This window comes from Pteropus medius, unplaced genomic scaffold (genome assembly GCF_902729225.1).
Source record: "Pteropus medius unplaced genomic scaffold, Ma_sr-lr_union100, whole genome shotgun sequence".
Lineage (NCBI taxonomy): Eukaryota > Metazoa > Chordata > Mammalia > Chiroptera > Pteropodidae > Pteropus > Pteropus medius.
The window spans coordinates 26,042,020-26,068,160 of NW_024355205.1; the positions used below are offsets into that span (position 1 = coordinate 26,042,020).

Genomic DNA, 26,141 nt, shown 5'->3' on the forward strand with positions numbered 1-26,141 from the left:
GATCTCTCTGAATGTTTCTCTAGCCTTTCACCATTTCAGAAAAATTATGTGTAGTTAAAAAGAGAACCATTGCTAAGTCTGGGAGAGGCTGAAGGGTGGGCATGGGGTAGTACTGGGGAAGTATTATGTTAAAGTTTTTATACAGATGTTATTAAGTATAAAGGAGAAGGCCTCCAAAATATTTCAGAGTCTGAAGATAACTCTTTGAAGAAAAGAACAGCTCAGGTTGAGGAAGGGTTAAGTGATCAGCGTCAGCTTCACAGTTGTGATGTTGCACCACAGTAGGGAATACTGGATGAAGACTATCCAGGATATCTTGGTACTGATTCTTTCACTGCATATGAAGCTATAAGTATCTTCCAAAATGAAAAAAAAAAAAAAAAAACCCAACAAAAAACACCCCACATTAAAAAAACACAAGAGGAATGCTGGTCGTACGATTCACCATAGAATGCTAATCATGTCTCTTTCCTCGAATCTCTTATCATTTCAGAGTAATTCCATCAAAGGGCTATAAGTCTCAGTCTGAGAAACTTTCCTTTAAATTCCTTTCTAGCAATGGGAAATTACCATTGCCAATCAAGATTCTAAGAAAGTAGAAGAGTGTTAAAGCACTGAATCCTGAAATATATCATTTATAAGCTGCATGATTAAATTCAGAGAAAAAGAAATCTCAAGAGCCTTTAAATACTTATGTTTACATTATTTCTTTTTGAATGGAAAAATTTGTTCCTTCCTATTCTATAGCAATCACTCAAAAAATTCAGTGTGAAAAATGTGTTTCATATTGATTATTATAACCACTCAGTGGAAAATTATTTACAATTATCATCCACTAAATGTAGAGCATGTAAAATTAGACCTTTTATTACTGTAACCTGAAACAGTTCATCTGAAAATTAAAACTGCATTTTCCTTTTCTCATCTTCATTCTCTTTTCATTTAAAATAAAGAAAAACACATTTTGAAATCATCTGCTAAATTTATTTTTTGAATTCCAATTCACCTTTATATCTATTCAAAGTAAATGTTACAGATAATAATGTAGGAAAAAATTTTCCCCGAATAATAGAAGCTGGAATCTTTCTGAAAGAGAATGTTTAAAGTTAGCTAGAAAAATAGGCGCAGACTTAAACGGACATCGAAGGAACAAAAGTTTTATTTATTCATGTTTAATTCTTAAACTTTTAAGATCACAGACAGTTTCCTAACAGCCATTTAGCTGAATTCTGCTGGCAGGAAAGGCTTATCTCTTCTTTTATAACATCTCTACTCACCCTTCAAAACAAAGACGACTTAATAAACTTAAATGCTCCTGTCCACAAAGCAGTATGAAAGTTTTATGTGCTGAAATAAAGGCCGTGTGCATTTTTTATACTTGTGAGGAATGCTGGTAGTTCAATTCGCCGCAGAATGCTAATCATGTCTCTTTCCTTGAATCTCTTATCATTTCAGAGTAATTCCATCAAAGGGCTATAAGTCTCAGTCTAAGAAACTTTCCTTTAAATTCTTTTCTAGCAATGGGAAATTGTGAGGTAGACCTTGCTGAGGTTTGCGCTGGTTTCGACACTAAACTCCATTTTCTAAAAATCAATATTCTACAAACATAAGATAGAAGCAGAGCTAGAGCTCCTCTGCATTACACAAATGATTATGTAATTCGCTGTTCAAAAAAATAATGCTTAACCACAAAAAATTAACTCTGAATGGATTTGAAATTGGAGCAATTTTTTTTTTTTAATGCACAACCAAAGTTAGAATGCTAATTTTACACCTTTTAAAAAATTCAGCATAAAGATGGCTGTTAAAAGGAGGAGAAAACTCCTCACTTTCAAACGTTCAATAATTATAATGCCTTCTTAAAAAAGTGAAGTTAACAGATTAGCAAATAATTAGCTTTAAATAAAGCACTAACTGAAGAATAATATTAGAATAAAGTAAAGCTTTTTATTATTTCATTTTTAATAAATGAATTTCTATTATTTGCATATTATAGGAATGCATGTAAAATAAAAGAGTGTATTAAATTTACAAAATTTGAAAATGTAACCGCTTGAATAATAAAACTAACAAATCAATAAATAAATAACTAAATAACTAGAGTTATTTATAGAGCTAGGAAATCTATGGCCATGCCACCCTGAACAAGCCTGATCCGTCTGATCTTGGAAGCTAAACAGGGTCAGGCCTGGTTACTACTTAGATGGGAGACCACCAAGGAACACCAGGTGCTGTAGGCGTAAAAAATAAAAAAATAAGGGATTGTAAGCTGACAAGGTCTTTGCAATCTATGAGGTCAACTAACGGTTGCCTCGCCCCGCCCCAAATAATAAATAAATAAATAAATAAATAAATAAATGAATGAATGAATAAATAAAATTATAAAGTAGAGCTAGGAACTGTATATTCCAATCTTGTAAAAAAAATTATATAGTATAATTTCTTCATATGCTGCAAGAATATATGCACAATTAAAGTTCATACATGGTACAAATGTATCTACTTTCCTTGAATTAAAAGTTATATATTTTGCAATTTTAAAGTAGAAAGGGCAAATGATAGAAGGCAAATATAATTTGACCTCATAAGATATCAGCTATTTAATATTAACAATAAAATAAAATGAAAACAATGACAGACCTATTAAAATCTACTAAGCATGCTTATCTTTAATATTTCAAATAAATGTTGATGTATCTGCCTAATCATTTAATCATTAAAAATGAAAATAAATGACTTCAATGCCATTTATATCAACTTTTAGTTTTCAGCCTGGTTAAGTTATTGCTACAATTCTAAATATTACTATTGGGTGACACTTCATGAGCCCAAGCTATTAGAACCGATTTTCTATTCCATTAAAGAATAAGTAGAAAAATTGTGTTTTATTCCTATGGATGAAAAATTTAAAAAGTCAACATGCTAGAAAACTAGCTATTTTTAAAGAATATATTTTTCACAACCATATACATGTTCTTTTACTGAAAAAGAAAATTTATAATGTGCTTACAAATATGAGCCAAGTAATTACTGAAACACATGTCCAATAGAAAATTACTCTGATCAGGGCAATAAATGATCGGATATTTATTACTTACTAATCATATTTTACTAAACTGAGGCACGTAATATTAGGCAAGCAAGCTTCAACTAAAGTCTTATGTCAAATCTCATGTAAGCCTCAAATACCGGTTGAAATAAATAAACAAATGATGGGAACAGCTGCGCTGGTAATGAAATCACTGACTCAGTACGAAATGACGGGTGCTAATTTGTCACGGAAGTCTCTAGAAGATATCTGCAGTTGACTTGTCTTTTACTGAATTGTGTTGATTCTCTAAGGCTATCCAATACATCTGTCATTCCAATTATACCTGACCCGATTCTCACATCCCTCCACGATAGGAGATTACTCATAAAACGCCACATGAAGGAGATGTCCTGCTAAAGAATTTACACTAATCAGCATTCCTGTGTTGGCAAGCCTCCACAAAAGGGCACCCCTATGACTTTTCTTACCTTTGTTTCCTGTTATATGGGAATAAACTTGTTTTTCTCTAAGCTGTGTGGCTAGTCTGAAGCAAAACACAATATGACAAGAAGCTCCAAACTCTGGACAAGTCAAGATGTCATGTCCTTTGCTAGAAATAAGAGGAAGTGAGGCAGGGTATGCCGGGAAACTGGTTGTCTACAGAAAATCAAACAAACAAAAACAACCCTAAGCATCCCGATTTATAGTGTTGGCCGATTTCCGTGATGTCAATACTTCCACCATTGGTATTTCAAGCTCCTGATGGCTGTGGCTCACAAAATTCCTCAGTACTTTAATAATCAGTTTTTACAGGCTAGCAAGTATCAGCTAGCTATACCACATGGATGAGAAGAAATAGAGCACACATGAAACTAGTAACAATTAAATAGGGAAATTCTAAGAGTTTTCTAATTTGCTTTGTGTCTTGACAATTGAATTTTTATAAAATTGCTCGCTGGGAAGTCATATCAGGATTCTTTCACACTTGGTGACATCTGATAATAACTTAAGAACAATAACGACATTGAAAAGGATGATTTTCCCTTTCGGTTTCTTACTCCCTGCCTCGACCTCCTAAATTGGCACAGAATGGAGGTCATGAAACGCTACGAGAGATTGCTCCTGAAACTGCAGTCCAAGGACCAGCAGCACCACCATGACCTGGGACGCAGGACCCACTCCAGACCTACTGGCTCAGGATCTGTGTCTAACACCCGCCTCGGGTGACGTGCATGGACATCGGTGTTTGAGAAGCACCACGATCAACCATCTTTTTTGTGCAGCTGGAATGTCAAAATTAAATTTGTAAGATTCAATCTTTCTAAAAGGACCAGAGGGAAAGAATTAGGAAAAACTTGCTTATTAAAAGAAGTGCACATATATTTGGGAGGTGAGGAATATAACATATGGTGGCAGAATTGTAAGACTATATATATATATATATATATATATATATATATATATATATAACTTTGCCCCGAAGTTCTGTCTTAAGCAACATTAAAACAGCTTTAATACTTCTGCCTTAAATTCAATACCAATATAATAATTTTCTTACTCATATTTAAGTCTATGACTTCTCAGAAATCTGAATTTAAGTAATACTGTTCTTATAACATGCCAGAACATTGGAACTATCAAAGCATTTGTTTTACTGGGAAAAATAACCAAGAAAGCTGACAGATACTCAAAGAAAGATCACTAGGCTTGGAATTTATCTCCTGTATACCACTTCTCTGTAAAGGAAGAATTACATGGCATTGCTGTTATTGCAAAAAAAGGATGCTTCTAGATATGAGAGTCAGGGGTTAGGGATGGTCCTGTTCTTCCATGTCCTTTCCTGGGAGAGACTGAGTGTGTCCACCTCGCCATTTTAACTGGTTTCCTACCTCAGTATCCAGCAGCAAAGATGGGCAGCTTCCAGCTGAGAACAGCAGTAGCCCTGACTGCTACATGAATGCTAACCACCATCTGCTATTTTGTAACAGTGCACCAGGGGAGAGTAAATCTCTTTGGGAAGACTGAAAAACAAAACTAGAAAAACAGTTTTCCTCCACCCCTCCCTGCCTACATGACAAATACACATATGCAATATTTAAAAAAAATAAACACTGTAAGCTGATCTGTCTCTAAAATATAAGCGATGAGACAACATTACACATCGTATTAAATATCTGGTTTTGCCATACTGAGTATCAACTTCATTTTAAGCATATGTCTTGTTTATTTTACTTATTCTCAAATAACATTGTTCATTGGCCACCTACCATGTGCAAAGCACTGAGTTAGGGGTTAGAGCTGACATTAAGACGAGACACAGTATTGGAGGGGTATTTTCTCTGCTCTTATATTCAAAGCTGCACATCACTGTGGATTTCGATACACAGCCCAGAGGTTTGCAGCGAGAGAGATCTGCCCCCTATCCACTTCCAGGGGACAGCTAGAGATGACTAGACACATTTTTGGTTTTCAAAACTGGGGGAGGGTGGTGCTACGGGCATCTAGTGGGTAGAGGCCAGGGATCCTGCTAAGCAGCCTACAAAGAACAGGACAGTCCCCACAACAAAGACCTGTCTGGCCCAAAACATTAATAACGCTGACGCTGAGAAGCCCTGCCACCGGCCAAGCACACATCAGAAGGCTTCATGTTGCATTTTAGTAATTTCACCCGCTCATGAGACTGAGGCTACTATGCAGCCATCGCAAGCACCTCAGAGATCCTGGGCAACAAATGCTTCTAAATTCCAGAACAGATATAGTCACGTGACTTGGCCAACGAGTCTTTCTCTGTTCCTATCATGAAACATCAGGAACCTAAAGCCACATGTAAGCAACATGAAATTTATAACCACATTCTTTTCTTACTTTCATATTCTGTCTCAAAAATTATATTCGCCAAGAACATATATAAACTTAAGAGAGAGAGATAACCTCACCTTCATAAACCCCTGAATAGTCCTACCATTATAAACTAAATATAGTGCACTTTTAACAATTGTTTTAAACTCCTTTTACCACTTTAAGGGTCTCTTAATGTTTTAAAATGTGGGCTGCAGTAAAGAAGGATGAAGGGTTTTTTTCAATATCAATTTGCTACGACATTCGGTCTCCTCTTGTGTTCCCCCTCTTCCACTGACAAAATCAAAGGGTCAGACATGGCAACCAAAGATGGATTTTTCGGAGGGCAAAATAGTTTGAGGCTAAGAGAAAGCAGGCTGTAACTATGAGGGTGGGGTTATCTCTCTATTTTTCTTAAATTTATGTATGGTCTTGGTGATTAAAAACTCCAGAACATATTTTTCTACAGGGAAACTAAAGATTTCCATTAAAATCCACAACTCTGTCCTTGCTCAAGGAAATCTGAACCCCTACTCAGTCAGACATGGATTAGTAAAAAGATGTGCCTATGAAAAAGACTCGCGTGTTTCAACAAACGCTCTCTCATTTGCTAGATTTCTCATACTAGGTTTGACTTATTTTTCTTAATTGCCAACTCTGCATTGTGTAGATGCATATACCATTGTTGTATCTAAGGCACTTTTATGTTTTTTGAATAGCAACTGAGTTAGAGGGAAACAGGAGAAAGACTAAGATTTTTTTTTTTAAAAAATCCAGTTTCTGGCTTTTAATTGAATTGGATTGAACATGTTTTTCTATTTTTAAGAAATTCGGGCATAACTGTATTAAAATGCCTTTAGCATTTTATTTCCACTATTCGAACATTAAATTAAAGCATCTTGACACAATGAAACAGGGTAGAATTTGAAGATGAGAAGTAACTAAACATTGCCGATATGCAATGTTTACCGATCTAATTTACGATATGCAAATTACATCTCAATAAATTTGTTACTAAAAAGAAAATTATAAATGTATGCACACAGTTTGTTATATGGCTCTGTTCCTCACTCTCAAATTTTAAATACCCTAACTATCTGAGTGGGCTTTCTTAAACTGGGACTGTGAAACTAAATAGAAAGAAGCTTGTCAGCGCCATGCTTCACTCTGCCTCTATCAAGAGTACATCAAACAGCTCAAAATTTAATGGCTGCCGTGCCATGGGGCACAAGTTAACAGGTTGTCACCTGTCACATCTATGCCTGGTGCTGACACTAGTTCTCTTGACATCATTAGAAAGGATGCTACATTCTGGTCCAACACAGAGGTACTCGCCCTTGGTCACAACACAGAGGTAAAGGCTTCCTCTCGAAAGGAGCCATCATCCCTTTGCCCTGTTTCCGAGCTCTCCATGGAGTTTTTGAGTGCATTTTGAGGCAGCGTGCTGCTCTAAGGCCTCCGATACAAGTATGTGGGTACATTTTCATGTTGGCGGCAAGTCAAGTTCACAGCTTCCCCCAAACTTTGTGAAAAGTTAAATAAGAATGATAAGCAAGAATTCTATTAGCAATTATAGGGTACCTTGTAAGGGTCACATCCATTACAGACAGGTAACATCAGAGATGCGAGAATTAGGCTAAGCTTTTTTCCTCTCTACCCTTGAGATCAATGATTTATGATATTTCTTGGAGTCATTCCATTTGGTGCCCCATTAACTGGCAAATCCCTATTTTCCGTTAAAGTCACTCAAATGTCAACTTCTCGGCAATGCCTTAGTTGAAGCTTCTGTCTCTAGGCTGAGCACTTTCTATTTGCCATGCCACCAAAGTTCCTTCCCAGCCAGATCACAGAGACTTGTTTCTCCCCAGGAGTGACTATGCAGGGATGGCTAGAAGCAACCTGAGCGAGCCACCTTGTTCATATCCCTGTGCCTCCAGCGACTAGTGCAATGGCAGGTAAGCCCCCAGGAGTGCCTGATGGATGCTTGGTGGAATGTACAGCAGTAAATCACATGGTGCTTCTCCCAGATTAATGGTTACCAGAGGGAGAAGAACAACCATTTTATCTGTGAAGCTTAGTCCTAGCCCAAGGCAAGGAACATTTAGATCAAACTTTCAAACTTCATCATCATAGGAGATGCTTAAAAAGTCACCTATAACAGTATCTCTGTCCATTAAACTGATGAACTACCAAGAGGTTCAAAATACCCGTAAGAAATGAAACACTACCTTGAAATGCCGTGGTTTCATACTATCTTGGTTCAACTTTCAGCCAGATACAAAATTTAACTACAGGTATTTTAATATACAATATATATTCACAAAAGTATTTTGACCCAGAAACAGATTATGAGCTGTTTTTCATTCTTAATATGTCTGTAAACATCACCTCTTTTATACCAATAGGTATAGATATGTCACGCTTATGCTTTTTATAATTAAGATGCCCAGCTGCTGGCTTACCTTTAGCATGCCTCATTAGTAGTAAGAATTAGTTCTCTGGAGGATCAGAATGATGCCCTAAAACCACTACAACCATAGCACCTTGTTAACTGAGCACTTATTGTCTACCAGTAACATAAGTGTTTTCCAATGGATTATTTCATTTAATCCTCACAAGATGATTAAAACGAGGTAGGTATTATTTAGCCCCATTTTACAGAAGGAAGCGATGGGACTTAAAGGTTATCGGATTGGTACGAATCTATAGAGTTAGGAGGCTGTAGAGCTAGGAGCTAATTCTGGGTAGCCTATTCTTGTAAAATGAACTAAAGCACCACGGGTCAAGCATTACGGTAAGTACCTGACACGGACCATTTAAAGTAATTTGTACAATAAACATGCAACATCATATCAGCATCTACACTATACATACGAAACAGACAGACTTACCAAGGTTAATTATCTGGACCAAGGTCATACAATTATTAAAAATTCTTTCATAAATACTGCCTATATTAGTCTGTCTCTAACCATAATAAAACTATTTTAATGAAACAAACTCGGCATGGTAGTATCCGAAATACAAAGCACTTCCTAGTTTTTTCTAATGATCAGTAGCAGAGGTTTTCTATAAAGGCCCAGATAGTAAATATTCTCAGCTTTGCAGGCCATATGGCGGCTTCTGCAACTACTCCACTCTGTCCCTGTAGCCTGAAAGCAGCCACAGATTATATGTAAACAAATGGGGTCTGCTGACCCCTGATGATGATTATTTAAATCAGAATGCTAAAATTTACTAAATGCTCAGTGTGTAATAACAATAAGATGAATATATGTCTGTAACAAAAGCATACACATTTATAAGGTAGTACAGATTAAACTGAAATACTGTGTACAAACAAAAGGAAAGGAAAATTTTGACATTAGTCAAAATGTTGCGGATTCAAATCCTCACCACTTACCAGCTTTGTAGCCATGAGAAAATTTCTCTTGGGCTTAGTTGCCTTGGATTTAAATGGAGAAGTAAAATTTCTACCACACGGCACAGTTACAAAGCTTAAAAGACAGAACCACTTCCCGAAAGAGCAAAGGCAGTGGTGATTCTGAAAACGCAAATTCCAGCCCAATCAGCCACAACCCAGGAACAGTCAACTCCCCATTACATATTCCACAGCAGCAAAGTGCCTAGCGATCAGCTGGGGGCATAATGTGCATTTGCCAAACAAACGAACATAAGGGAAACAACAGAGTTACTCTGGATGGACAAATCTGGCTAGAATAAATCAAAGCGTACATCCTTTAGTACAACGCTCGTGTTTAATTAGAGTTTAGAATTCATGGGTGGGTTAGAAATCACCCTGACATCTTGGGTTTATGCAGTGCAATCACTGCTAAAAACACAAAAAATTAGGAGCAAGTGTCTAAATGTGGTTTTATTCAAATTGGTATTAGTATATTCCCTTACATCGATATCCAAGTTTTTCTTAACAACCCAAAACAGTAACTCTTAGAGCCGGGTGGATGCTGCTGCAGTGTGCTCACTTCCAAACACCACCTTTCCCCACCAGAATCAAAAACACAGAACTGACAGCTTCCTCCGTGGCATCATCGATTCTAACACAAAATGGCTGGAAATTTTATGGCTATGCTGAAACGTCCCATATTTTTCTTCCTTCTGCCTACTTCTTTTAAATTGTAGAAAAGTATTTTTGTTTTAATAAAGCACATTAAAGACTTGTATTAGTAGCAATATAGTAATGAAGAAACAACTTTCTTATTAAGTACAGCTGCAAATCACGTTTTCTCTCGGGCACTGAAACATTAACATCGAAAACTAGATTTTAAGTCTCTTTCCAATATCTCTTCTTTGCTAGTCACTTCTGATTTTTATTTTCAGCACAGGAGCAAGCTACTTGTACTTAGAGCTTTACAAAGTTAACAATCACCTGTGGCATTGCTTTTGCTCTTCATCAGGAAGATCCATAACTCACCTTCTACACCAAAGAAGGATGGAAAAAGGGCTTTGTGGAGGGAAAAGGCTCTATGTAGCTGGTACTTTAATGCTGCCATCGAAAACATCGACTTTATTAGAACGAGCTGGGAATACAGAACACTCTCTGACATGGACACAATATGGACACCATGACACGGACACCATAAACTATTTCTCCTCTTAGGCCTCCTTTCCCAGAAATATCTGCCTCGATTACAGCTTTTGTCCATTTCAGGAGTCTTAGATGGGAGTGGATGAATTCCCAGTAAAGGTTCTTCTATGTCTGATATTAACAGTTGGTACCTCTATATGACCAGATATTTGCTTTTAGAAGGTCGCTTTCATTCTCTTCTTGCAATCCGCATTATTAACTTGGTATCTTTTAAGGCGATTTTTTTTTGAGTCTCTAGCCTGGAGATTTTTATGATAACTAAATTCTCTTTTAATTGCCTTTGTCTTTCTACAGAAAGTACTATAACATATAGGCCCCGCAATTTCTATCTTAATATCTAAAAATGCTACATTACAGAAAAACTGAAGCAAAAAGAATCGTTAACTCAGAACATAACATAATTCTCTGATTATCGCAAGAGAATTCTGTCTTGGTGTGGAATATGGGCTTAAGGTTAGCAATGGCATCCTAACATTGAAATTATATGAGTTATGTTCCTTCCTGTTCACTCGGCCCCCTTAAACAGCGGTAACATCAAAGCAAAATCTCTTCCTTGCTTCAACTAAAAAAATCTCAACACATAGTAGGTCCTGAACTGATCACCCTCAGTTTATGTCCATACTTGTCAGCCTGGCTTGACGGTCTCCACAACCTAATTAGTCCCAACCTAATTTCCTGTAACTCTACTACATAAGATGTCTGCTTTGTTTATATTGGACTGACAGCCTCCCAAGCACGCCCAGTACCTTCTGACGGCACTGTACTGGTGTTGCTATTCCCACCAACCCTGAAGTACCTTATAACAAAACCCATCAGAAGACCTGCCACCAGCACTTCCAGTTCTACTGCAAATGCCATCTCTTCCACAGACCCTTCTAGCATCAATCTCTTCCTCTGAGGTAGGCTCTGGGCCCATACTTTTTACAATACAGACGATTGTATTTCTTTGACGTATATTTCCTAATAGATTTTTAACATCCACGAGGCTCAGCTATCCTGTGTGTTCTCATCATATACTCCATTGAGCTTAGCAAATGGCTTAAACTAAACAGGGGCTCCAAAGCTAACGCTGAATACATGAACGTTAATTATTATGTAAATAGCTATCTGATGAAGATCAAGAGAACTTCAATCTCACTGCAGATGACTCGCTGCTGTATTTTGTGGCCACATGCCTTTTAGGTTTCAAAAGGAAAAGCCCTGAAAATTTTCTTTCCCTGCTAGGAAAATAGAAGCTAACAAGCTCATTTGGCCAGATCTGCCACAGATGGTCTTTCCGAGCATATGAAAATACCCTGGGAAATGATTCCACAGCTATTTAAAAACAGTGGCTCAAAGTGTACATTACTTAAATGTATATCTACTTACACAAGCACTTATGTGCTAAATCGAATAAGAAGTTGTCATTAAGTAGGGAATGATAAACATCCATCTTGTACTGTAGCTTTCTTTTTTTAAAGAATATTTGATACTTAAAATGAATTTTAAACTAACTCTGAGCATTCAACTCTGAATAATCTCAGTTTTAAAAACTACAAGTTAAAGAAATGCAGAACCTCAGAAACACTAAGTTTAGTTAAAGGAGAGAGACACCAAAAGACCATGTATGATCCCACTTATATTAAATGTCTAGAAGAGGCAAATCTGTAAAGATATAAAGAAGATGGTTTTGGCTCAGGGCTCCTAATGAGAACAAGGATTAACTGTGAATGGGTGTGAGAGAATTTACTGGGGTGATGAAATGTTCTAAGATTAGATTATGGTGATAGTCACATAATTTGGTAAATTTATTAAAGCCGCTGAATTACATACTGATACACTTAAAATGAGTGAATTTTATATGTAAACTGTACCTCAATAAAGTTATAAAAATGCAATGAAGAGAAGATACTACAGTGATCATTAGGAATCTCCTTGAGGCAGGGACACTATCCCATTTTATGCTCCAATTTAACAACAGAGCTAAAATAATTTTACTTTAATAAAAAGTGAGAGACTTACACTGCTGTAACATTAGTGGGTAGACTTTAAAGGTATTTGCAATACACTGAAACTCAAGAACTGCCTCCATATTCATTCCATCTAATTCTAGGACTACCTTTTGCTACCTGTAAAACATATAAATATCCTTTAAGAAAGTCAACCCAAGAATTCACTAGTTGCTACCATGACATTTGCTTGTTCACTGTAATATCAATGCTTGCTTTTATTTCACTGAGACAAAAGGGAAATTTTTTAGTTCATTCAGCTCACAACATTCCCAGCAGGAGCGTTAATTAAACGGAAAAGGAAAAGTTTAAGGTATTGACACTATATCTACCTCTCGAAGAGAAGGCACTGTCGCTTCCCCCAATAAATAAAGACAATGCAAATCGACCAAAGTTAAATTTCACAACAAAAAATAATGCGATACTCAGCAAATATCCTTCTTCTTCTTTAATGAATTCTAATTGCAACTATTTGCTCAACTAAGATTTAACGGAACTTTCTGTAAGGCAGGCACTCTGCAGGACACTAAGTAAAATCCAGTCCTTGCCTTCAAAAAGCTCACAGCCTAGCTGGCGAAAGAGGCAACAGATAATAGCGTGTAACACATGCCCACTTGCAGGGGAGTACCAAGAAGATCACCTGACTAAATCAGCCTTTGTCAAAGGAGATGACACCTGGTCAGGTGGCGTTCTGCAGAACTAGTTGGGGTTTGCTGAGCAGCATGCACAAGGGACAGAACAGACGGTATAAGCAGGACTTCCCATAAGATTTGAAATAAATTATTGGACTGCTTGTTAACCAAAAAGAGTTCAACAAAAGCACATTTTGTTGTTGTATTGTTTGGTTGAGGAGGCAGCGGTAGCAGACTGGATAGAAATCTCAAGTTCTGCTATGATGTTTTCCTTTTCCCTACGAAAGAAAACCCCAGTAAACAGAGGGTTACCTCGAACCACCTCTTCCACAGACTCCGTGGTGGTGGTGGTGGTGGTGGCGATGCTGGTGGTTCTCTCTGTGGCCTCTTCGTAGGGTTCCTCAGCCTCTTCGTCTGCCTCCTCACCATCCTCATCATCCTCACCATCCTCCACTTCTTCCTCCTCCACATCAGCCACTTCCTCCTCCTCTGTGACTTCTACGACTTTGTCTTCACTGGAGCAGGAAAGAGAAGTCATGGTGATAGTCATTTAAACACATGTCAGGAAAGGAAAAAAAAAGTCGCTGACAAGGAATTCTGGGAATTTGAAAGGGGACATGGCGCCGAACTAACAACGTGCATGAGGCGTGAAGCCAGCAGGTCAAAGCGCGATCCCAGCATGGGAGATCTGCAACTTCTCACCCTGGCTCATAGCTCTTCTTAGTTTATGCAGTTGCAAAAGCAGGATACCACGATTCCAACTATGTGACATTATGGAAAAGGCAAAATTATAGAGACCACAGAAAGGTCAGTGTTTGGTAGGAGTTCAGGGTGAGAAAGAGAGGTGAAGAGGCAAAGCTCAGGGGATTTTTCCGGCAGTAAGATTACTCTGTAAAATACGGTTAACAGTGGACATACGACATCATGCATTTGTCAAAACTGAGAGAACACAAAGAGAGAACTCTAATGTAAACCCAGGAACTTTAGTTAATAATAATGCATCAGTACTGGATCAAATGTACCATACTAGTACAAAATGTTAATAACAGAGAAAATGGGGGGGAGGGGCTGGCAAAGAGGGGTACAGGGGAGCTCTCTGTACTTCGAACTCAAATTGTCTATAAACCTAAAACTTCTGTACAAAATAAAGTCTACTAAACACGGGGGTTGGGGATACCAAAGCAGAGTTTATTGTTTTATGTGGATGACGTCTCATAATGTATATGAAAATACTACATAGCATCTGCATAGTAAATACTCAAGGAGAGTAGGTGGAAATTGGTTCAGATATTGCTATTGAGAGCTCAAACTGGAAACTGAGGAGGAAGAAGCAGCTGGCTTAAAGAAATCTGTAATACCCGGTGGACAGCAATGCCTACCAAAACTAGTCATGCTCCTAGTCTTACTAATTGGGTAAGTGTTGTAGAAGATCATGTATTTCAGTGTTCTTAAATTTTACTGAGTGTCAGAATCTTCTGGAAAGGTTACTAAGCACAGATCACTGGGCAACATGCCCAGAGACTTTGATTCAGTAGGTCTGGGATGGGGCCTGAGCATCTGCATTTCTAATGAGTTCCCAGATAATGCTGATGCTGGTGGTCAGGGGACAACATTCTGAGAGCAACTGAAATATGCATTACTGAGAATAATGGTAATGGGTGGCCAGCAAGTCACAGTATAAGTGGGCTGGGGATCAGAAATAGTATTTATAGTACTAAATATGTACATAGTGATACATGATGGTGAGTAATAAATCAGAAAATTGAGATGGCAAAAGATGGGCATGTCTGGAACAAAATTAAAAGTCCCAGTAAGATATCCTTGTGGCAATCTCCTGACAGAGCAGACATGGTCGAGAGCATTTGAAAAATGAAAAGTGAAAACGAGAAATAATAAGACAGTTAAATGGTGAAAGTATACTGCACACCGTCTGGCCAGATAGGAGAAATAGATGGTTCTTACTTGATCCAATGACAAAACCAATACAGGAAAAAGATCTAGATGTAGTAGAAGATTTCAACATATCAGAGGATCTGCCACGGATCTTATTTGACAAGCACCAAAGGAACAGGATTGAGGGTGGTTATCTGACATTTAAATTTCCCCAGAAAAGAGACAGCAGAAAAGAATTATTACCCCAATGTTGATTCATGCCTACGAGGAGAGCATATTGATGAAGAAGGGCAAGGGACCTGGAGAGTCTGTGTCAGACACTACCTGAAGCCCTGGAACGCTAGTGGGATCTGGGCATGGTAGAGGAAATCAGATTCCAGACATATTATGAAAAGAGAACGGGCTTCCATGATCTAGGGAGACAGAAAGGAAGATGGTGAAAGGTTTCCCAAAACTGAAGGTCTGACAGAACAGCCACGACTAATTTTGCCGAGGGTGAAAAAGGAAAAGCTTTATGTGAAGAGATGAATATAGCACGAGGTAGAATTTCCTTATTAACTTAGAATTTAAAGAACTTTTATATATGAAAGGTCTATAACAATATGTATGGCCCCCAGCGAATGCCTTTCTAATTCTGATTAAATATGATGCAAGGGATAATAAATGAACACATTAAAAGAAGGTGAAGCATGTGGCTAAAAAAATAAGGAGAAACTTACTAAACAGAATAACAGATAATAATTAACTATTAGTGTGTTAATAAATGACATGCTAATACCAAAGACATTATTCTATTATTTTAACATTTCCTACACCATGGAAACCTGTTCTTGTTCTGTTATACGTTTGAAATCTGATTTCCACAAGAAATAGGTAAGGAAGAAAAAGAGAAAACATTGGCATCGATAATCAGAGGGTATAAGCCTTTATCCGCTTAAGAGATAATTGGGGTGTCAGTCACTGATTTCTTAATTGCCTGAATTCTTGCACAAGAGTCTATTACCTGAGCCAACATCTCAAAAGAATCCTAAACTTAACAGTTGCTCAGATGCCCCAGTATATTTCTGTCTTATTTTTCTACAGAATCTCAATGTCGTACTATTTGTAAACAGAATAAAGATGACCCAGTGCATGTCATCAGCCAATTTATTGTGTGAGCTCTCTTCTGCAGCGAATCAAATCATAGGCACCAACGCTATTTAGTTCTCTAAATTAAGTGGAAAATTCAGATAAAACCAGGAGAAAAATAAAATCAAACCAGTATTCTTAAACCATGAAGTGTGAATGCTGTCTTTAAGCATGAATGGAGTGACAGGATCCAAGTACGTGACCTGGGGTTAAGACAGCATTGTGGTTCCAGGTGGGACGGGGAAAACATGACCTTGGGTAGCCCCGCGAAGCTCCCTGAACCTCCTCTCTTATGACTTGAATATTGCACTTACAGCTCCGATTGGAAAACATGCTTACAAAAACAGCTGTGTTTAAAGCGATCTGCATTCTGGTATGCGTCTAGCCATGAACAACAGTGAAAGAGTTGATGCCCATCATCCATCACCACATCTGCCTGAGCAATTTACTGGCATAATAACAAGGAACAGAGACACAGAATAGTTCAGCTGGCAGAGGAATTAAATTACTAGGCCTAAGAGAACTCAGGTCCAGTTCTTATTATCATAGCTTTGATTTCTGGAATTAAATTTAGATGTCCACGAATTCGATTATTTATTTGAACACTATTAAAACAGTCGCACACAGTTATGTTTTAATGATGTCGCCTCTTCCCATAGAATGCCAAACACGCCAACATTACAATTTCTAATTTCAGTTTTCATAAACAGCAGGAAAGACAGAAAGAGGAGAAAATTACTTTTCCTCCTTTGCTTCCATTGCTGGAAAGCTCTGTTCTGGGATGTGTCTAAGGTGACTAGGTTTGGAAAGCTAATCACGTGCAAGAAAATGCAAGGTGGGGCCAGTTTACGGACATGCCAGGCTGAGAGTCATAATGCAATTTCCTTATAAACAATCAAACAACTCACAACAAAATAACCCCTTGTGAAAACAGTGGAATATTCCTATCACAGTCACACATTTTAGCATGTGTCAATCTATAGTAGATGAACTTTGCGGCTTTTAAATTCCACTCATGAGAAACACTTCTAAAGAATGAGGGAGTTATCTGAAAATGCTGACCATCTCAGAAGTACTTGAATTTAATAAGGGGGTCACTGGGTCAAAGGGACGTTACTATCAGGAAATAAATCACTGATGATAAAATTCTATGCGTCAGTATTCAAGACTTTAGGAGGTGAAGAATATGTACTACATCACAAAGGTGACTCTCCTCATTATTTCTAAATAAAGGCTGCCTGCCCTTGATAGAATTCCACTTGTAGCTGCCTTTTCAGATCCTCCCTTCAGAAACCGAAAGCTTTTGATTCACATTGCAGTTTTAATTGCTTTTTGTTTAAGTCATGCAAAACAATTCACCATTCGAATTCTCTAAAAAAGCTGTCTCCGTTCATAAACTCTGCTCAGACTAATTTTCCCCCTCTTCCCCTTTGTAGGACAAAGGAGAGGAAATGGCAAAGAGAAAGTTTTGATTCCCATGGTTTATGTGAATTGGACAATCATGAGACCTGAACTACTGCAGTGATGAGGGGACAGTGAAAACAGAGCAGCTGTGAGCTCCCCAATCGTAATAACCAACCAGGGGGAACCAGAGGGACGAGTGTTGACAGGAAGATGCTCAGACACTTACGTGCTGATCTAGAAAAGGGAAGAGTCTCCTGGAGTCAGAAACAGAGAGAGAAAGGAAAGCAAAAAAAAAATTTTTTTTAAAAAGGTAAACAGTTCTTTCCCTTTTTGCCCCAATTCCTATAGCTGCCAGTGTAACCTGGAGGGTACAATGGCTGGGGAAGACAGAGTGTCCCAGAGGAAAGTGTCTGGAATCATTGCTGTTGAATTAAGAAAGGCAAACGTTGCCAAAAAATGTGAGAAAATATAAAAGAAGTGTATTCTCTGTGGTTCCAAGTATTCTTTGCAGACAGTTTGCAAGCCTATCCCAGGCCCGGGTTATAGGCTCCTACTTTTTAGGATGAGAAGGACAACATTGAGACACGAAAAATGCATGACTCGGGTAATTAAAGGCGAGCTATAGGTTACAACCTTAATCTGAAATTAAGATGTAACATCATTCTTACACATTTAATGAACGCCTATTCTGGGCAAGAGAATGTACACTAATTACTATATGAATAACAACAGACAGACTGCATACTACATGCTTTAGAAAGTCAAAGGGAAAAGTGATTCTGGTGAGCTAGAGGTTTGAGCCGATAGGACATGAAAAGTGGGTGTGAGGATGAGGCAGAGGTATCCATATAATGAACAAACGCGCAATCAGGAATAACAGGTACATAAAGCCTGACTGTGCACCGGAGTTCCACACAGGCGCTGAGTTTTAACAGGAAGGTAGGCTAAACTGCAGAGATTGGATATTCAGATATTTCTACTTTAGTCAATGGATAGTTAAGTATTTGAGTTGAAAGGGATATGCACTGATTGCTAATAAGCAAAAAAACTGGTAACACACGAATTCTCCCATCTATCAAACCATTCTATTAAGTGTCTCTCTATGCCATACACCAGTCATTCAATTAACAATATTTACTGTGCTTTTATCAAGTGCCAGGTGCAATTCCAGACGCTAGGGTGGATGACTGAGCATGACAAAGCCTCTTATCTCTCTGAACATACATTTTAGTGGGGGAGGCACGATATGAGCAAATAAAAAAGAAGACAGGTGTGTGTGTGTGGGATATATGGGTAGCAATTCAAATAGGGTGGTTGGAGAAGGCCACCGAGAAAGGGTCATGGGAACCAAGACATGGAATGCTGAAAGTCAGGGTGGGGGCGTGAAGGCAGGAGGAGGAGCAAAAGCAACCCTGGCATGAGGACCAGACAAGCTTAGAATGATCGAGAAAAAACCCACAGCAAAAAGCCAGTGCATGCAGGAGGGAGCAAGAGGGGCAAGTGCAAGTTATGGTGGTGGGGACAGGCAGGCAGGGCATGCACGTTTACTTATGCGCCACGGGAAGGAATCAGATTTAAGTTGGAAAGGCAGCTCCGCGTGCTGGGTGGAGAGTGGACTGCACGGAGATAAGAATGGAAGCTGGGAGGCTGGTTAGGGACCTCGTGGTAGGAGCTGGGTCAGGAGGGGGGGATGGGGGTGGGGGGTGTGGAGGGCAGCCCCAGGGAGCTAATGGCCAAAGAGATAATGAGGGCATCACCCATATAAATGTAAAATCATTACCATGACAACAATTATTCATGCCCAGAAGAAAAGAATGAGATCTGGCCAGATATTGAGTGTACGATAGGCATCCATGAGGAAGCGATGACTGTAATGTGAGCTAGAGAAGGCCCAAAGGTAATGAAGTCTGGGAGCTACAGACAGCTCTGTACCAGGCAGAGTGGAGAGAACATGGGCAAAGGCCCTGTGGTGGGAGGGGGGCAATGGAATCGGCTGACAAGAACAAGGAGAGAGCTCAAAGAAGGACTAATGAGCAATGGCATGGGGCGAGGGGTGGCAAGCTATGGTCTCTGACTTATTTTTGTAAATCCCGTAACTTAAGTAAGGGTGGTTTTATATTTTAAAAAATTGTAAAAAGAAAAGATTTAACAGAGACAGCATATAGCCCGCAGAGCCTTAAATGTTTACTCGCTGGCCCTTTAGAGACAGTTTGCTGACCCCTGGCATAGAGGGTCGACTGGGGGGTGGGGTGGGGTGGGAATAGGAAGAGTGTGAGACGATGCTTTGTCCTGATCTGAAACAAAAGAGAGATAATGAAACGAAGTGAAAGACCTCTAGGATGTCCAAGTTCTCAATTCCAGAGCAGAAAGAGCAGTGATGAGCCCTGCCTCTTGCCTCCTTCACAGCCAACAGAATGCAGGGTCCGAGGCGGCAGCGGCTCTTGTGGCAGAAGTGTGAACTCTGGGGCCAGACTGCCTGGATTCGAATCCTGGCCCTGTGACCTTGAGGAAGTTACTTAACCTCTCTGGCCCTACTGAATCTCATCCGTGAAACGGCAAACTTAGATACCTTCATTCATAGAGGTGTGAGGAGGAACAAATGGGTTTATATGTGTAATGCGCTTAGAGCAGCAGCTGACCCACAGTGAGTACCATGTAAGACATACAGCAAAGGCCATACACACAGTACTGGACACAGAGAGTATGCTAGAAAAAAAAAAATGTGTTATCATTTTATCATGAATGCCATCAAGACCAAATACCCCTGAAATAGTCCTCTAGAATATTCGGAATTGATGTATTCTATGACAATTATATACAGTTTGGTTTTCTTCTTTATTAGAAAACATAAAAGAATAAGCTATGAGGGGGTCCTAGAAAAGATCTTAAGAAAGACAATGCAAAATTACTTCATCTCTAAGGTAAAAACAAAACAAAACGGTTATAGATTAAATTTTCAGAATCCTAGTGCCACGCGGCACAATGATATGAACACGACGCTGCAGAATCCACTTTTATAGTCGTGTGTGTATGGGCTACTAAGGTTCTTGCCAATTTCAAGAATAAAACTAACTGTCTTCACTAAAAGGTGCTGGGCACGAAAGAAAACGTAAGGGAGATCATAAAACTGAGACTTAGGTATAAAAGCAACTTCCTTTCATACGGACTTACAAACCCTGTCCTATTTGATTTAGTGAATTTCTAAAGTACAGGACTGGCATAAACCAAGGGATAAGAGATGTATCACGAAGCTTTGTGTAAACCAGGAACACCAAGAAAGAATATTTGAAAAATAATTTCTCTTTTACCTACTGTCAGTACACATTCATAGAAGGAAGAGTATTCCAACAATAGAAAGAAAAACATTGAAAAATATAAATATTTTATCTCATGTCCCCACAGACAGGAGATAAATCAAAGGATGAAGCAGTTTATAGGAAAACTGGCACAGCTTCTCCGACATGTCAGACTTATACTATAAAAAAATCTGTTCTGAATCCTCAGCCTTAACGATGTAGGATGCAGAGCCTGGAGCTGGATAGTCTGAAAAAACAAGCCATGAGGGTCAATTTGGAGCTGAGGGAAAATCCGACTATGAGACCAGTATCTGCTACTGACAAAATTATTATTAATTTTGCATGTGAGATGCTGTCATTTGAGCTCTGGAGAAACATGTCCTTAGATTTTAGAGACAGAGACCAAAGTACTTAGTATACTTGCTGTCTGAACTTTAAATAAAAAAAAGTTTGTTAAAAGGGGAAAATGATATTCTGACAAGACTTAAGAAATATTATGTGTGGAATATAATTATAATAAAAAAGCTAAATTGCTTTTTAAAAAGACTATCTTGGAGGCAAGAAAAGCCATTTATAATAAAAAATTATAAATGTCAGGTTCTTTCCCTGACAGCTATATGAATCAACTAAGATCAAAAAGAAGTACCTCAAGTGATAAAAAGTTTCGGAGTTATCTTAAAATCTTGATATGTGAAACAAAATCTTGTTTCCTAAGATGCCATGCCAGAAAACTTTATATGATCAAATTCTTATATGTAAAAATTTGGCTGCTGCTAAGTATAGTTGATTTGTATATATTTTGGGTGGAGAGACAGAAATACAGGATTTTTAGCCACTTAACATATTTGAATGTGTCTAGGTTCCGGAAGGTCTGTTCCACACACTGAAATTATTGCTGGGAATAAAACAGACCAAATTCCCTGCCCCTTTGGGAATATAGCACTATAGGCTATTTGGGAGGAGGGGAGAAGAAATATAGGAAAGCAAAGCAAAGATGTTATACAAGCACATCATGAGCGACAAGTGCTATGGAGAAAATGAAAGCAGGAAAGCTAGATAAGGTGTGCTAGAGTGGGGAGCTGGGAGGACTGTTATAATTTTTAAAGACATTATAAGAGAAGATGCTCTGATAAGGGGTCATTTCAGCAAAAGCTGTGTGCCTAGCATCTTTCCCCACTGTGTCTATACACATGGGGACTCATTTAAAGCTACAGATAGTCTGTATATGGAAAGGCTACAAAGTCTTCTAGAAAAGCCACAGACAGACACCAGTCTTACTGTTTTTGGGGGGACACCTTGTGAAGGATCATTCCTTAGAAAGGAGAGAAGCTGCCTGCTTCTGTGGGCTCCCCTCATCTCTCTATTGAAAAAGCAAGTGGTTTTACCTGGGAGCAACAATGACACAAGCTGTGTTCCTCCTTCTAGCACGCTACAGAAATGCAGCCACCTTGTCTCAGGTAGGGCCCCATTCCCAGGATGACATAGATAACATCTGTCCCCATTTTCAAATGGTTCTAAGTGCCATTTATCCCTCGGAGAAAATGAGTCACAAGGCTCCCTTGCCTCTCTGTTCTGAGGGCTTGGAAGAAGTATTTTCAATTGTGTGGTAAAGGTCAATACACAAGGTAAGGGCAGACATGGCCTGTTACCATCACAAAAGTCTTGGATTCGCCAAACATGGGAAAGCACGTTTGGAGAGGTAAAACTTTTAGTTCATTTTTCATTTGAGCCAACTTTTCCCTCTTCCAACAAGCCCACTTTCTTGCCCTGGTAAGAATATTTTTTAAAAAAGTATCTGTAGCTGATGTCTGAGAAATCTGTAGAGTCAAATATCAAGTATGGAAACTCCTTGTACAATATGGCGGGGGGTGGAAATGAAGGTGGAATGCATTATTTTTTAGGCCAAACTACTGGTACCATTTTTGCGAATTCTTTTCCTTTTCTCAAGGAAAACAATACTTTAATATACTGCAGTTACTTGGATGTTCTAGCTCTCTAGGTCCTAGAGAGGGGGTACAGTATGGAAAGTAAAGACACATTTTCGGAAGCTACCTATTCTGATGTGACCGTGGGCAAGTGACTTACTCTGCTATGACTTAGTCTCTTTGTTTTTAAAGATAGCATGGTCTACCTCAGGAGATGCTGTGAGCAGTCAACATGTGTCAAGCACATGGTAAGAGCTAAATACTATACCTATTTGCTGTAATTAGACTATGGCTTAAATTTACATTTGTAACATAAATTTTTCTTTTTAATGTTATTAGGTATCCAAAATGGTATAAGAAAAAGTATCATTTGTTTTCTCATATGCAATGTTTTATTCTTTCAGAAAAACCATCTCTGAAGGCCTATTCTTTATTAGGCACTACGGCTAATAAATTTCCAACTGCTGCCCACAGCCTCAGAGCCCTACAGAGATGGACATGCGAACATGCATAAAGCGGGATTGTGAGAGACGGGCCCATTAACTGTAATGGATTACAAAAAAGGAAACCTGTTAACAGGGCCTGTGAATGAACGATGGGTTGCGGAGGTAACAGGTGAACTGGGAACTGATGAATGAAGAAACATCCACAGAGAGAAGGATGGCAAAGGGGCACCGCAGAAACATGAAGTGTCTGCAGGATGTGCAAACAGCTCAGTGCGGATGGAGGTGGGCAGTGGGCACGGAGAGGTGAGCAGAATATGGCCATGGGTATATTACAAAGAGCCCTGTTTTAAAGGCCAGGAGTTTGTCCTTATTCTGTGAGTGATTCAGAGCCTACCAGAAAAGCTTTAAGCAGAAGAATGGCAAGATTAGTTGTATTTCCACAAGTGTGAGCTGGCAGAAGAAAGAAGAACAGATAGGTGGGGGAGTGACAGGTGGGAGGAGAAAAAGGCTCTCGAGCAGCCTGGCCAGGGAGGATGAGGGAAGTGAGAGCTTTGAGAAAATAACACGACAGAACTGCCGACCGTCTGGATGAAGGGGGTCAGTGAGAGGATGAAGCTGGTGCTTCGAGATGGAGAGACAGGATGGAGAACGGTTACTAATGGTAACAGGGAATGCGGCAGGAAGAATGGGTGGTGAGGAATGGAGTTAATGGCTTCAGCTTTGACGATGGATTTTCAGATGCCGTAAGATGCTGCTGTAGAGGCCCCCAGCACACAGCTGCAAATGAAGGACTAGAAATCTGGGCCACAAATACACAGATCTGGGAGGCACTGCTTTCTATTTCCATTAAGTAAACGACACTGCACATTTTTTTTTGGTCTGTTTTTCAAAACCAAAGAGCTACATTCTTGAAAGACCACAGATAATGGGCCAGATGGGCCACTCACTTTCTGCATTGCTAATATGTCCCATTACGATATCATATGTAACTAGAAACAGAATCTAGTCTTCTCAAGTCTAATTATGCCATTCCTCCCTGCTTCCCCTTTTCCCCTGCAAGCATAATTCAAGCTAGTTTCCAAATTCAGAGATTTATGTGAAAAACTCTCTGAGAAGCTATTTTCTAGTATCCATGAAAGAGAGTAATCAGGTACATTCTACCATGTTCGAAAATTATAGTGTAAGAAAAGTCATTCATTCAACAAATGTTAATGGGTGTCGACTATGCAGAAGGCATCTGCTAGATCTGAGGCTCTAAAAGAGAAAAGGGTAAGGTCCCCGCCCTCAGGGAGCTTACATTCTACTGGGGGAGAGAAAGATGATAAGTGAAGAAAATACTAAAAGGTATAATTAGTGTCAAGACCGACTAAACAGGCTGCTAAGATTGAGACTACTGGAAGGAGGCTGTTTTGAGAAGAATAATCAGAAAAATTCATTTTGAAAAGAAAACAGTGAAGCAGAGGATAAAGATGAAAAGAAACCCACCAGATCCTTGGGAAAACCATTAGAGAAAAAGAGAGATTCCTCTGTTTTGGAGTGGGGAACGCTTCTATGATATGGAGTCACCCAGGATGGGAGACTGGGAGGTGAACAGACAAGTGACACTGGAGAGGTGGAGAGGAGCTGGGTCAAATCCATTAACACTGTTGAAGAGAAAACCACAGGCCCCAACTACAGTCTCTTGTGCTAAATAAAGCCCATGACAAGGAACTTAGACTTAATAATACCTGACCTAAATGTAGTTTCAACCTTCTCCAGGAATGGAATCTTAATTGGTCAGTCTGAAATTTCCTGGTCAGTACCACTGAGGTAATCTGTCACACAGGCCCTCTCCGTCCTCCATCGCCCCACCACCTGCCACCCCCAGGCTGAGGCGATCTGCCCGATAAGACCCCTGCCTTCTCCTAAGGGAAGGATACTTGCCTGAACCAATCCTTCTTTCTTTTGGCTACTGACTTTCTTGTCCTACCCCATGTCTACCTATAAAGGCCTTCCATATTGTACTGCTTCTAGGAGATACTGCCTGATTCATGAATCCTTCCATAAAGCCAATTAGATCTTCAAATTTACTTGACTGAATTTTTGTTCTTTAATAATACCTAAAAAGAATACAGACAAGGGTCTGGCACGAAGTACGCATTCGGTAATTGTTCTCGTTAACAGCATCCTCACCATCCCAACCAAAGGCTTCGTTAGTTTTTCTCTGTGTATCTGGTACTAGAAGCCACTAGCACATATTCATCTGGGGAGTTCCATGATTGGCTTTACATGGATATATTCATTCCACAACCTGGCTGCTGTACAGAGAACGGCTTAAGGTGTGCATGTGGGAAAGGCTGAGTGTATAGCAGAGTCGAGTAGAGCAGAAATTAGTAGGAAACTGCAGTTAATTCCAGGTAGAAGCAGTGGTAGTTTACACTACGCTTGTACAGTAGTCCCCCTTATCTGCAGGGGATACGTTCCAAGACCCCCCAGTGGATGCCTGAAACTGTGGATAGTACCAAACCCTATTTACGCTGTTTTTTTCCTATATATACATACTTATGCTAAAGTTCAATTTATAAATTAGGCGCAGTAAGAGGCTAACATCAATAACTAATAATAAAATAAAACAATTATAACAATATGTAGTAATAAAAGTTATGTGAATGTGGCCTCTCTCTCAAAATATCTTATCGTACTTGCGATGATGTGCGATGATACAATGCCCAGGTAAGAATTAAAGTGAGGTACTTAGAATGGCACAAAATTTAAAACTTACAAATTGTTTATTTCTGAGATTTTCCATTTAGTGTTTTGGGGCCACAGATGACCACGGGTAACTGAGACCAGGGACTGCTGTAGTGGATAAGGTGGAGAGGAGGCATGAATCCAGCATTGATGGGATTTGTGGGAGGGACAATCCGAGTCCCGGGTTCTCAGCTCAGGCTCCTAAGAGAAGGGTGTGGGGCCAT

General features: G+C 39.1%; 1 protein-coding gene across 7 annotated transcripts in view; it reads right to left on the reverse strand.

Moving 5' to 3' along the window:
• APP (amyloid beta precursor protein) overlaps positions 1-26,141 on the reverse strand; it is a 239,073-nt gene that overhangs the window by 96,474 nt on the left and 116,458 nt on the right. For all 7 annotated transcript variants that reach the window (XM_039858092.1, XM_039858090.1, XM_039858089.1 and 4 more), the window contains exon 6: positions 13,408-13,610. In XM_039858092.1, coding sequence (XP_039714026.1) covers positions 13,408-13,610 — 203 coding nt within the window. The remainder of the gene's footprint in view (positions 1-13,407; positions 13,611-26,141) is intronic.